General features: G+C 41.1%; 2 protein-coding genes across 5 annotated transcripts in view; both read left to right on the top strand.

Annotated features, from left to right (window-relative positions):
• The first annotated feature begins 650 nt into the window (after window positions 1-650).
• Window positions 651-9,735, top strand: clk4b (CDC-like kinase 4b). 2 transcript variants are annotated; one of them, XM_046314955.1, is made up of 13 exons: window positions 651-785; window positions 1,542-1,699; window positions 2,585-2,813; window positions 3,420-3,510; window positions 3,842-3,908; window positions 3,999-4,115; window positions 5,224-5,390; window positions 5,785-5,879; window positions 6,171-6,300; window positions 6,377-6,459; window positions 8,760-8,839; window positions 8,962-9,052; window positions 9,375-9,735. In XM_046314955.1, the coding sequence occupies exons 2-13, from the start codon at window positions 1,542-1,544 to the stop codon at window positions 9,522-9,524; spliced, it is 1,458 nt and encodes a 485-aa protein (XP_046170911.1). In that variant the 5' UTR covers window positions 651-785; the 3' UTR covers window positions 9,525-9,735. The 2 variants fall into 2 exon arrangements, with proteins under 2 accessions (XP_046170911.1, XP_046170918.1); XM_046314962.1 differs by lacking the exons at window positions 651-785; window positions 1,542-1,699; window positions 3,420-3,510 and having other exon boundaries at window positions 2,674-2,813.
• A 579-nt stretch (window positions 9,736-10,314) lies between these two features.
• Window positions 10,315-14,299, top strand: part of LOC124005577 (collagen alpha-1(XXIII) chain-like) — a 176,954-nt gene continuing 172,969 nt past the window's right edge. Inside the window, exons 1-2 of one of the 3 annotated variants that reach the window (XM_046314975.1) lie at window positions 10,315-10,891; window positions 13,296-13,365. In XM_046314975.1, the coding sequence (XP_046170931.1) occupies window positions 10,601-10,891; window positions 13,296-13,365 (361 nt within the window). In that variant the 5' untranslated portion in view covers window positions 10,315-10,600. The remainder of the gene's footprint in view (window positions 10,892-13,295; window positions 13,366-14,299) is intronic. The other 2 variants (XM_046314982.1, XM_046314990.1) reach the window with 2 other exon arrangements.

The following is a 14,299-nucleotide window of genomic DNA, read 5'->3' as shown; positions in this document are numbered from 1 at the left end:
TCTCTGCTTACTCTTGAACCAGCTGCGTTGAAAAACAAACCTGTAAGCAAAGCTGCAACGATATTCATAAAATAGAGGGACTAATAATAGCTGAAGGGATGGTCATAAACATTAAACCCTGCCAGCAAATTATGTACAAAAACTATTTATGGCATCAGCTGGGTTAGTCAGGTCAATATATTTGTGTCAACACTGAATGACCATCTGGGAAAAAAAATCTCATGACATAACTCCTCATTGGAGGATCTACTGTTAGGCAATACCAAAGGTTCTCATGCCTTTTTGCTTAAATGTTTTTCATGCTACCATTGTATACACCCCAACAACATTTTCTGAATGTTCCTTATGGAAGGACACATCTTTTGATTCTTTCAAATTCCTCAGGCCTACTCATTTTGAGAGAGGGCAATTGCATGTAACCTTTTAGAAGTTTTGTCAGGTCAGGGTTAACTGGATACAATATTGTATTTATCCTTTAAGTTGAGGTGAGAGACTAGTTTTATATTTACTCTGGAAATAAGGATATGTCAGTGTCAAACATTTTGGCAACGTGGAAATTGAGTAAACCTGCGTTGAGTGAGCGTTATGAACTACATTTCCCATCATCCCGCTGACGTCAGAGTGCTTTGTTCCAAACCACACGGTCGCCATTTTTGTTGAGTATTTTGAGTACTTATCAGTCAGTGGTCGTGACATAATTTGCAACCGTACTTGAAATATCGTTCCCTTAGCTTGGCTGGAAAGTACAGGGTCTTATTACAGAACTTGACTACCAGTTGTTTGAGGTGAGGGTATCTTTATGTTTAACAGCGAAATATAAGCTCATTACATTAAACTTAAAAGCGCAATAAACCATCTTGACGTTAAAGCTAATGTTAGCTACCGAGCAATCAACGTTAGCCAATGCTCTTCGCTCCGAGAACTGTCGAAGTTGCAGCACGTTAGCTTATTTCGTGTTATTTTCAGCTTGCCTGAAGATAACTCTGATATTGGCATATCGAAACTTAACGATAAACAGTTGTCTATAACGTTAGTTAGCTACTTTGTTGTGTGCTAACGTTAACGCAAGAGTGATTTGTTGGTTTGTTGACATAGCTAGTTAACACTTAGCTAGCGTTACTAGTCCAACGCTCTAACCACTAGGCTACCCTGCCGCCACTGTTAACGAGTTACGCTACTGATATGTCACAGCTAACGTTTTATGTGTAGATTTTAAGCGATTTAAACAGCATCACACATACCAGCTAGCATATTTCCTGTATATCAGCCAATCATGGGTTAGCCTACTTCAGTTGTATTAATACATTTGGTTCTGAAGTCGGAAATGAAGTATGTCCACAGTCCAGTCACATCTGATATGAGACGTGACAAGCAGACAGTCAGGCTAGCTTTTCACCAGAGCCATGCCAGGGGCAGCGCGTTCCTTTCATTGCAGCTGGTATGGATTTTACAACCAAGATATACAGGAATGCATGAGGATAGGCTTTCTAAGAAGTCTTAATTTTTATTGCATAGACTCACTGCCTTTCCTTGTTTGGCAGATGCGGCGTTCCAGGCGCATGCGACACCCTGATGGCTGGGTTGAGGAGTATAGCTATGAGGAGAAGCAGGACATTCGCAAACGGCAGAGGCGAAGTTCCCATAGCAGTGACCGGGAAAAGAGACCGAGGCGGTACCACCACGACAAAACATACGAAAGGTAAATAAGGCACTCTGCTCATGTGCCATCAACTATTCAAGCTAAGATGAATAATGAATGTCATTGATTCTATTTAGGGTCAGCATTGTTGAAAATGTTCAGCCAACATTCTTGAAGATGCTGTCATAAAACCTCTATCAGAACATGTAACATTTTTATTATGGCAAGGTGAATTCAAATGTAAACACCACTGACTATTAACTGTAAACAGTTATTACAATCAATCACAGGGATAGTATTTCTGGACATTAACTGACATTTTGTTCTATTTACAATTTATATAGGCCTAAAAATGTATATATACTTTTGTCTATTTACGATTGAACAAGTATGTAAGTACAAGTTTGCAGGTTCCACAGCAATCCTAAACACAGTATTGACCAATAAATCCTTGGTGTTCTTGCTGAGAGGTGGGATTTACTACTATAACATTGTCAGGTGAGGGAATGACCTCCATTCCAGGCATATATGTGGAATGTGTGTGAGAGGTTGGAAAGGCATGACTGTGCAGTCCGATAACATAGGTGTCGGCGGAGAGGGGAAGGTGGTCTTTAGATACTTGGCTGATGCTGCCTACTGGCGCCTGACCGGCCAAGACATAACACCCCTGCTGCAAGGGCTGATGAATAATACCTCACGCCTGAGATTACCTTATCAACAACCCTGTTGTATTCTGTATTCGTCCCTTATTCTCATCCTTAGCAAGTGGCCGTTTGTCGAGGCAATGAAGGTGATCAGTCAGAATTTCACTTGCAGTGCATGTGTAGGATCATACAAACCATCAAAAGATTGCTGTGATTAAGCAATGTCTCCCACTTGATAGTGAATATGAACTTTTAGCTTCCAGGTTGAGGTTGTTTTGACTGTAGTCTACCTTGACTACAGGTGTCACCTTGACTCTAAGAAGCTGGAGCGCAGAGCCCAGGAGCCCAGTGTGGAGCGAGAGAGCCATGGGGACAAGGAGAGGGATGGGGCCAAGGGTGAGACGTGTAAGGAGCGGAGGAACAGAGACTGGCACCACTACAGCAAATCCTCCGCACGCAGTGGCCGTAGCCACCAGAGCTGTCGCACACGACACCGCTCCCGCCGTCACAGCCAGGGGCGCTCAGACTCGGTATGATACTCTCCATCTGTCTAACTCTTTCTGTCTGTTGAATTGGGTGATCGCATAGTAGAACAGTAATCATCTATGGTTGATAATTTTGTTATTGGGGTTATTTGAACTTGCATAATTATTACTAATTGGTCTGGTATTCCAAAACAGTGCTATGCTTTATTATTAAAAAGAATGTAAAACAATCATTTCAATCTTAAGTGATTGGAATGAAAGTTTGGATTAAGATATTTATTTCGGCACAAATATTAGATGCTTCCATAAAACTCAGCCATTGAACCGTGGATGATGTTCTGCTGCACTTCTGTTGTATAACTACTCTTATCATTTATTGAAAGAACTTCTATTGTGAGTCATGTCTGAAAATATGTTGCCATGTTTTTCTTCTGTAACACACATTATGGTGGCACCTGTGCGTTTCTCGGGGATGCATTTGAAATTGCTGCTGCCGTGGCCTGGCCTGGGTTTCTGAATGGGCCGAATATCCTCCCCCTCATCAACTTCCTCCCGCTGAATGAATGATTGGCGCATTCTGGCCTGGTTCTGGCGGGTTTATGATGATCATGGTGGTGATGCTGTTGGCCATGAACCCCCCCCTCTCTCCAGAGGAGTCACCGCAGGAAGAGATCCAGAAGTTTTGAGGATGATGAAGAGGGTCACCTGATCTATCACAATGGACTCGTACTAAAAGCAAGATGTATAGAACACCAACCTTTCTTTCTGTAACCCTTTTGTCTGATGTATGTTTGAATTATGTCAGTGTAGGTAGGGTATAGCTTCGGGGCATTGGAATATTTTAAGAAATATTGTGAAGCTTTGAGATTTGGAAGTTTTTTTTTCTCTCCGTCTATTAGCAGTAAGGCTAGAGAAATATTATTGTAGTAGTTTCCTAGTAATAGGAGTGAAGTGACACATGCTATGTAGCCAGAGTGAGTAGCTGTGGTGTAGACAGCTGCTAGTCTAGTTATCTGTTCTTGTTGTAGATACTCTGTTCTGATGGACTAACATCTTCTCCTTTGCCCCTTTAGATGAGATTGTATCCACTTTAGGAGAAGGGGCTTTCGGGAAAGTGGTGGAATGTATCGACAACCCGAAGTAAGTAACATCTTTATTTCTTGTTCAAGCCAACCAAATGGGTTTACACTCATGGCATTATCTTCTCTCTGTCAACCTCTGCTTTTGTAGTGATGACACGAGGGTGGCACTGAAGATCATTAAGAACATTGACCGTTACCGGGAGGCTGCTATGTCTGAGGTAGAGGTGCTGGAACAGATGAACTCCCTGGATGACGAGAGAACCTTGTGAGCAACCGGGACTAAGGGACACACATTTTAGCCTACAACATTCTTATATACCTCTGACCAACTGCTTAGCTGATTGGAGGTGATATACGAACAGGTGGTAATCAATGTTCCCTCTAAGCTGTGCGTGGCTGCGCACTTCCTCCAGGACTGCAAGGCGACGGAAGAGATTGAACTTCACTGAGTTCGCCGTATTAGTTTGCACTATATAGATTGTTTTTTCTGTGATTGAAAACAACATATCAGCCCCTTTTTTCAATGCAACAAACCAAAACAAATCTAACTTTGCAAGATTGAGTTTGTAATTTAGTTGTAGGCAGAGGGGTAGCCGTTGAGTGGTCTTTCAATCACTCGTGAGTGAATGGGCTTTTCAGATCAGAGCACATAGCCATGCGTGTGCACATTTGTTGATATTCTTTGCTAGTTATTAGCCCAGTTATAATTAAGTATAGGTCCGCAATGGGGAATTACTGCTTCCTACAAGAGTGCAATATGTAGGCTACAATTCAAGTCTTTGAAAAGCCAGTCTGGTAAAAAAAAAAAGCTTACGTCTTAATTAAAGGTGTAGTTTTGTTTTTTGACGGACCTCTAATATGCAAATAAGCCAACAGGCAGAGGGATAGCCTACATTGTCTAATTCATTGTATGGTAATTCATTATATTTAGTAGTGTTTTTTTTTTTTTTGCATCATACAACACAATGCAATGTAGTCACCTATTTGGCCCATGATGTTACAGACCAAGTAAAAAATCATGAATTAATGTCAAGCCCTTCATGTAAAAACGTTTTAAAAAATCTCATGCAATGTAGGCCTACATTGAATAGCACATATAGGGTACTGTAAGCTACATCATATAAATCAAAAGAGATTTCCATGTGAAAATGTTATGGGATTTGCTCCATTGGTTTTGTTGATAGGCCTACATTATGCTCAAATTGGCCACTGTCTAAAACTGTAAGGGTATTGTGTACATTGTAAACGTGTGCCGAAAGTTGCACAAAATTCTCACAATGCTCAAGTTTCCACTCACAAGACCAAAACTTTGCTCAGTGTCCCAAAAAAAGAGGAAACATGTGTTAATGTGTTTTCTTATTGCCCTCATACAGTGGCTGTGTGCGTATGCTGGACTGGTTCGATTACCATGGCCACATCTGCATTGTGTTTGAGCTTCTGGGTCTCAGCACTTTTGACTTTCTGAAGGAGAACGGCTTCATGCCTTTCACTGTGGACCAGATCAGACACATGGCCTACCAGATCTTCAGAGCTGTGTCCTGTGAGTAAAACTCTGGTGCAAAACACTGTTCAGGACGAGTGTACCTTTTTTTCCCTGTAGGCCGAATCGTCTCTTGTTGTGATGACTGCTGCTGCCTTCTTGGCCAGGTCTCCCTTGTAAAAGAGACTCCCTGTCTCAATGGGACGTTTCTGGTTAAATGTAAATAGATACAATATACAGCTTGATGTTTTTAGAAAAAGCAACATGGAAATGGGAAGTTCTATTTCTGTATATTGAGTTGAACATCGTGTCGTGGAATTTGAATAACCTAATACTAATTATTAGAGAATGGTGTGCTCTATACCATCAGATGGTGGATAGTTTTATGTATGTAAATTGGAATTTAGGAACAAAGGAAGGTATCTTAACACCTACACTCATTTTTGTTTTATAGTTCTCCATCGAAATAAACTGACCCATACTGACCTGAAGCCAGAGAATATTCTCTTTGTCAATTCTGACTATGACATGGAATACAATGCCAAAATGGTAAGTTGACTGACCATTGCAAGTTGAGAGCACACATAGACTATTTAGATATTGACAACCTTTATTTAAGCATTTTAAAACACTTCAGTTTTTCCAGTCATGCGTATCATCCAATCCAACTGTCAATGGTTTAACCATTTATAAATAAAAGTATGGCCAGATCAGCACACCCCTACCCAGTCCCTTCAGTCAGTAGGTCCAGATTGGCACACCCCTACCCAGTCCCCTCCAGTCAGTATGGACCGCTGCAGCAGACAGCGTGTAATAAGTGTCTTGTGTTTTCAAATACAGAAACGGGATGAGAGAACTTTGAAGAACCTAGATGTGAAAGTGGTGGATTTTGGTAACGCCACCTTTGACCATGAGCACCACACCTCTGTGGTCTCCACCCGCCATTACAGAGCACCGGAGGTCATCCTTGGTAAGTGGCGAGAAACCAATGTGTTGGTGAAAGTGAGGAATGCAAGTCTAAATTGTTCTAATGTTTGTTTTCACAGAGCTGGGGTGGAATCAGTCATGTGATGTGTGGAGTCTAGGCTGCATTCTCCTAGAGTACTATCTTGGGTTAACACTGTTCCAGGTAGGTACAGGAGCAGTAGAGGGAGTTTCTTTCAGCAAAAATATTTTTATTGATACAATTGCCTTCCTGCCATTTTTGTAGCCTGGGTGCCAGTCTTTCTGCTTAGGGCTGTGGCAGTCATGAAATTGTCAGCTGGTGACTGTCATGCAAATAACTGCCAGTCAGATGGTAAATTACCATTAATTAACATAAACATGTTTAGCATCTCCGGGCTTCCACACACAAGCTACTGATGTGGAGACTAATAAATGCCACTTAATACAGCCTACACCAACACAATAAATCCATTATTTATTTTGGGCAGGTCTAAAGAAACATTATGGTTTGATGGAAATGTAGCCTATTTTAGAAGAGTAGAATGTTATATTCTGAGTCGTCCTTATATTAGGCCCTGGTCTGGCTATGCCATATTGCTGTGCGCTGCACTAGTTTATATAGCAGACAAAATTTGCTTAATTCTTCTGGCATTATTTTATAGTAAGAATAATATAATTGAACACAGCTTAATAAAATATAAATGTTTATTTTTCCCAAATGATTTCCGGGGGTGTGTGCACATGCGGCTGTTTTGTGTTGAGCACTTAACAAAGTGAATTCTCCCCAATGAACTCGGGGAGGGGACTGTGGATCAGTCTCCGTTCGTACGTTAGTCACATGCGATATCTGACAGCACTGGCCCGATTTTGACGAAACTCGTGTGAATGATGTATATTGCCATAGAGATCCTTCATTTACAAAATTACCGATTGGCCCAAGGCCTACATTAATAGTCACACGCGATCTCAATTGGCCTATGTCTCTTATTCGAAATTTGACGAGCACTTGATAATATTGTCACCCATCAGACTATCCTCAATTTAATCCGGTCTTTTACATATAGTCTACTAATGTGTGGAAGTATTTTGGATTTAGAATGGCCCACCAAAAATGTAACATGTCATCCTTAGCCTGCACTCGGAATAGCGAATGTAGGTTATGTGCGGTAATAAAAAAATTCAAAAAGTATATGCCTGGTAGGCTACACCAGTTGTAAAGCAGATTCATGTGCTTAATATTAAGAATTGAGCAAAAAATATTGCAGCACGAGGAAAGTTTTCACATGCGATTGCACATGACTGGGCTCATAAGAACCACCCTGTTCCAGGGGTCTACAGGCCACGTTTAGTTATTCGGCCACTTTAGTTGTGATACAAACCGTATCAAAACATTTAGACCTATGACTGCGACTGCTTTGAAGAAGGTGAAAAAAATGTATGCGCCGCTTCTTGCCTTTGAATGATGCCCCGCGTGTGCAGTCTAAGGTGATAATATTCTATATATATATATATATATATGCCATTTAGCAGACGCTTTTATCCAAAGCGACTTACAGTCATGTGTGCATACATTCTACGTATGGGTGGTCCCGGGGATCGAACCCACTACCCTGGCGTTACAAGCGCCATGCTCTACCAACTGAGCTACAGAAGGACCCCTCAGACTATTCTGAATAAAATGTTGTCTTCACATGTACTAAATAATGTGTGAAATTAGTTTGAATTGAAAATGTGCAAATATCACGCACCTGTCGGGGCGGGGCGGAAGACATGTCATCCGTATGCACTTAAATATTGAATGGAGGACGCTTTTCCCGCAGTTCATTTTCATGCCAGCTGGGTAGGCTACTCCAGTTGTAAAGCAAAGCAATGTGCTGAATATTAGGAAGATTGAGAAAGAAATAAAGTAGGCCTGACCTATGGAAAGCTGATGGATCCACTTTTTAATGGAGGCCATCAGCTTTTCTCACAATTACATAGCCTATAGAAATGTTGCGCAACTTGGGCTTATTATAGGAACACTTATTTCATTCCATGCATCAGCCAGCTATGAGGAGCTGGCTCTGGCTGCGCCACGGGCAACCCTAATTCACTCAAACTGTGAATGCCAGGGCTCTCATGAAGGGTTTGATTAGATTTTTGATTGCATTTGCATTGACGTCAGCGTGATTAGAGGGACAATAGAGCACTGAGTACCAGGCCATTAGCAAGTTTGGTAAGCTACTAATTAAGATCAGCGGCGGCATAGCGCAGTTTTGGAGAAGCCTCGTTACCTTGACTCAGTGGTCACACAGAATTTGACTGCAGTCATGACTTTTGACTGCTGCTGTAGCGGTAACATAGTCACCGTAACAACCTTATTTCTACTCTTACCATCTCCTGGAATTGTCATGCCATGTTTTGGCATGACAATGGAGTAGGCAAAAGCACAAACAGATCTGGGACCAGGCTCAATTTTGGGGGGGACTTTAACTTTAATTTCAGACGCATGACAGCAAAGAACACCTGGCGATGATGGAGAGGGTTCTGGGGCCCATACCTGTCCACCTACTACAGAAAACAAAGTATGTTTAGTGTTTGTTAATGATTTTTGGTTGATAACCCTGAGTCTCAATTTCAAGATTAAGATTCACATGGTCATAGACAAATGGTTGTTGTCAATTAAGAGTGTGTAAATGTCCCCCAGGAAGCGGCGGTATGTGCATCATGACCGGCTGGACTGGGATGAACACAGTTCCTCAGGGAGATATGTGAGGAAGCACTGCAAACCACTCAAGGTAAAACTCAAAACACTTACAGTTACCTGTATGATAAGCACCATGCACATTAGGGACCACAATGGAAGTAAGTCACTGACTTGATTGTACTGTCACTGTCACGTTTAATAAAATGTATGTACTGTGTTCTTTATTTAAAAAAAAAGTTTTTTACTAGTTTATAAAAATCAATCAATTCAGTAGCAACTAGCAAGCACCTTTTTGTGAATCAGAAATTCCACAATACAATCGCTGGAACAACCTCAATTGATCTGCACACATGAAATACTGTGCAACAACTAGATGTTGTTTCTAATATGTACCGTTTCTCTTGTCCCCTTAGCAATACATGTCCTCCAGGAGCTCAGACCACGAGCAGCTATTTGACCTGATCCACAGTATGATGGAGTATGACGTGTCCAGGAGGCTCACCCTGGAAGAGGCCATCTGGCATCCATTCTTCCACCCCATGAGGAAGGAGAGGAAAAAGTGACCATGAAGACCACAGCACTCACTACTCTACATTTCTCTACTCCAAGGGAGACTTCTATAGACTGCATCAGTCCGCTATCTATGAGATTATTACCCTTGTTTACATACCGATTGAGTTTACCTGCCTGCCTGCTTCAGATTTAATTTATTTAACTTGTGAATCCTCATGATCCCTTTTGATTTGTGAATAAATTTGTTTACTATGTTCTCAATTGTGTTCCTTCACATTGAACTAACCCCCTTTTTTTAAACTTTAGATTAATTGATTTGACATAGAATATTGTCATCGGGAAAATATTATTGCTCTTTAAAGTTGATTGATTGCTAGACATATTTTCTGGTAGTTTTCAAGGCACTATGGTCAGTAAGACAGTGATAAGAATGCAGTCTATTGGTCTACTTGTAGTAGTCATATTTATCCAGTTGATGGCAATATAACATCCCATGACTAGATTCCAGTTCCACACTTGCAAGAGATGGGATTTTAAATAGACAAGTGCACTTTCCTTGATAAGTTTTAAAATGAATTTGTTGATACAACATTTGAATAAATAACATTGAGTGTGACATTTCAATCCACCCCCATTATTTTCCATTAATGGTTCATTTTATATTTCAATATTTTTTTCAAAGTACAGTACCATTTAATGGATTATGTCAAATCAATGAATGCTATTACTTTGCTTTGTTTTGAATAAGAGTTTAATTTGTTTCATTATTCAGGTTTTCATGCATTTATTCACCATTATTCTAGAGGTGAAATCTCAGGCAGGCTATTTTTATTGAAGGGACTAAGGGGAGTGCTAAGAATGGTATTTGGCACCCTGTCTCTGTCTTACTGGTCTAAATCATTCGACCTGAGAGCGCGTGAGCGCAACTACACAGCCTACGCTACTGTTGCGTCCAGCTTTCCTCCCCATTCACCTATACTCAGATGTACACGTTCATTCTAGTGATGGCGCCGATGCTGTAACAAAGTGGCATTTTAAAAAATCGATTATTTCTAGCAGGAAATGTTGCACACAGGAAAAGTGCTTACAATTGATTTCTAGTATTTTTTTGGCTGCCAACGTCAGGATGGGATCCCACGCAAAATCAGCGAATAAGAAGGCCAAGGAATCTATCAACTGCCTCAAATCAAACTTTTCATATTGTTTAGTCGGGCTGTTAATTGTCTTTTGTATCATGCTGTCGGTGTGTTCTATGGCGTTTTGTTTTTTGGTCAACTTCAAGACATCTTACCTGGAGTACAGAGTGCATACATTGGAGATGGAGAGAATGTTCCTGATCCATCCCGATGCATCCGCGCAGGATGAGAATGGAACAGTACCTGGTCTCCAGGATATCATTGAAAAAATTGTGCAAGAGGTGAGGATGACTTAAAATTGTAATAAAGTTAAACGTATCAGACTGATACAAATGCAATATTTTGAAGGATGATTTCTCACATTTTCGAATACAGTAAGGTTGCCTTTTTTTAAATCAACATTGTGGTAGCTGATCACCATAATCAAGTAACTAGGGTTGTTACAAAAACAAACAAATTAATTGCAAGATTTGCACTGATTGATCACGATTAAACGCCAATTCAGAAATTGCTCAAATTGAGCTGTAATTTTAAGATTTTTTTTTACACAAAAAGCATTACAAGAATATTTACTTGTTGATTTTGTCCAAAGTAACAGTAAGTAAAATCAGGTAAATTGATGATGCACACTTTATTTTACCACAAAGTCAACTTGTTGTGACATCACAGTTTTTTAATTGTATAGATAGATTTGTTTTTAGCTGTATAGATTATGTATTTGTATGTTTTCAGTTTATTTTGAATGCTTTCAGACAATTCGATTAATCATGATTAAAAATGGACTAATTAGCTCTGAAAGCCCTTTATGTAACTAATTTGACTCCTTAATTCAGACTGATCTCCAAATTCGAGATCCATTCAAAAATGGTTGTCCCATTTCTACCACTACTCTACCACATTTCTACCACTACTTACAGTGGGGCAAAAAAAGTATTTAATCAGCCACCAATTGTGCAAGTTCTCCCACTTAAAAAGATGAGAGGCCTGTAATTTTCATCATAGGTACACTTCAACTATGACAGACAAAATGAGGAAGAAAAATCCAGAAAATCACATTGTGGGATTTGTAATGAATTTATTTGCAAATTATGGTGGAAAATAAGTATTTGGTCAATAACAAAAGTTTATCTCAATACTTTGTTATATACCCCTTTTTGGCAATGACAGAGGTCAAACGTTTTCTGTAAGTCTTCACAAGGTTTTCACACACTGTTGCTGTTATTTTGGCCCATTCCAGTGATGTTTTGTTGCTGTTACTGGGCAACACAGGCTTTAAACTCCCTCCAAAGATTTTCTATGGGGTTGAGATCTGGAGACGGGCTAAAAAAATCCAGAAAATCACATTGTAGGATTTCTAATGAATTTATTTGCAAATTATGGTGGAAAATAAGTATTTGATCACCTACAAACAAGCAAGATTTCTGGCTCTCACAGACCTGTAACTTCTTCTTTAAGAGGCTCTTCTGTCCTCCACTCTTTACCTGTATTAATGGCACCTGTTTGAACTTGTTATCAGTATAAAAGACACCTGTCCACAACCTCAAACAGTCACACTACAAACTCCACTATGGCCAAGAACAAAGAGCTGTCAAAGGACACCAGAAACAAAATTGTAGACCTGTACCAGGCTGGGAAGACTAAATCTGCAATAGGTAAGCAACTTGGTTTGAAGAAATCAACCGTGGGAGCAATTATTAGGAAATGGAAGACATACAAGACCACTGATAATCTCCCTCGATCTTGTGCTCCACGCAAGATCTCACCCTGTGGGGTCAAAATGATCACAACGGTGAGCAAAAATCCCAGAACCACACGGGGGGACCTAGTGAATGACCTGCAGAGAGCTGGGACCAAAGTAACAAAGCCTACCATCAGTAACACACTATGCCGCCAGGGACTCAAATCCTGCAGTGCCAGACGTGTCCCCCTGCTTAAGCCAGTACATGTCCAGGCCTGTCTGAAGTTTGCTAGAGAGCATTTGGATGATCCAGAAGAAGATTGGGAGAATGTCATATGGTCAGATTAAACCAAAATATAACTTTTTGGAAAAAACTCAACTTGTCGTGTTTGGAGGACAAAGAATGCTAAGTTGCATCCAAAGAACACCATACCTACTGTGAAGCATGGGGGTGGAAACATCATGCTTTGGGGCTGTTTTTCTGCAAAGGGACCAGGACGACTGATCCGTGTAAAGGAAACAATGAATGGGGCCATGTATCGTGAGATTTTGAGTAAAAACCTCCTTCCATCAGCAAGGGCATTAAAGATGAAACGTGGCTGGGTCTTTCAGCATGACAAGGATCCCAAACACACCGCCCGGGCAACGAAGGAGTGGTTTCGTAAGAAGCATTTCAAGATCCTGGAGTGGCCTAGCCAGTCTCCAGATCTCAACCCCATAGAACATCTTTGGAGGGAGTTGAAAGTCTGTGTTACCCAGCAACAGCCCCAAAACATCACTGCTCTAGAGGAGATCTGCATGGAGGAATGGGCCAAAATACCAGCAACAGTGTGTGAAAACCTTGTGAAGACTTACAGAAAACGTTTGACCTCTGTCATTGCCAACAAAGGGTATATTAAAAAGTATTGGTGGCTGACTAAATACTTTTTTGCCCCACTGTACATCTTACATTTTACCTACATTCAAAGAAACATTATGCACTGTGTATTCTTGTTGTCCCCTTTCAGAGACTGACCATAGCACTGCCCAGACTTCGCACTGCCAGGGAGGTCATTCAAGAGTGCTCCTGTCCTCCAGGTATGTTTCCTACTCTATGAAATCAAATCAAATGTTATTTGTCACATACACATGGTTAGCAGATGTTAATGTGAGTAGCGAAATGCTTGTGCTTCTAGTTCCGACAATGCAGTAATAACCAACGAGTAATCTAACCTAACAATTCCACAACTACTACCTTATACACACAAGTGTAAAGGGATAAAGAATATGTACAAAAAGATATATGAATGAATGATGGTACAGAACGGCATAGGCAAGATGCAGTAGATGGTATCGAGTACAGTATGAGAGTACAGTACATATGAGATGAGTAATGTAGGGTATGTAAACATTATATTAAGTGGCATTGTTTAAAGTGACAAGTGAGGCCTTCCGGGTGGCGCAGTGGTCTAGTGCACTGAAGCGCAAGCTGTGCCACCAAGAGACTCTGGATTCGGGCCCAGGCTCTGTCACAGCCGGCCGCGACCGGGAGGTCGGTGGGGCGACGCACAATTGGCCTAGCCTCGTCTGGGTTAGGGAGGGTTTGGCCGGTAGGGATATCCTTGTCTCACCGCGCACCAGCGACTCCTGTGGCGGGCTGGGCGCAATGCGCGCTAACCAAGGTGGCCAGGTGCACGGTGTTTCCTCCGACATCTTGTTGCGGCTGTCTTCCGGGTTGGAGCCGCACTGTGTTAAGAAGCATGGTTGGGTTGTGTTTCGGAGGACGCATGGCTTTCGACCTTTGTCTCTCCCGAGCCCGTACGGGAGTTGTAGCGATGAGACAAGATGGTAATTACTAACAAATGGATAACAAGAAATTTGAAATCTATTTCCATTATTAAAGTGGCTGGAGTTGAGTCAGTATGTTGGCAGCAGCTACTCAATTTAGTGGTGGCTGTTTAACAGTCTGATGGCCTTGAGATAGAAGCTGTTTTTCAGTCCCTGCTTTGTTGCGATGAGACAAGATGGTAAT

The sequence above is a fragment of the Oncorhynchus gorbuscha genome, linkage group LG02 (assembly GCF_021184085.1).
Source record: "Oncorhynchus gorbuscha isolate QuinsamMale2020 ecotype Even-year linkage group LG02, OgorEven_v1.0, whole genome shotgun sequence".
Taxonomy (NCBI): Eukaryota; Metazoa; Chordata; class Actinopteri; order Salmoniformes; family Salmonidae; genus Oncorhynchus; species Oncorhynchus gorbuscha.
This window is presented reverse-complemented; position numbering and strand designations above follow the sequence as displayed.

Bases quoted from the DNA above. Each gene is read 5' to 3' on its own strand.
- clk4b (XM_046314955.1), top strand. From the start codon at position 1,542: ATGCGGCGTTCCAGGCGCATGCGACACCCTGATGGCTGGGTTGAGGAG. The intron at 5,880-6,170 runs GTAAGTTGACTG...TTTCAAATACAG, and splicing joins TGGAATACAATGCCAAAATG to AAACGGGATGAGAGAACTTT. The intron at 9,053-9,374 runs GTAAAACTCAAA...TTGTCCCCTTAG, and splicing joins AGCACTGCAAACCACTCAAG to CAATACATGTCCTCCAGGAG.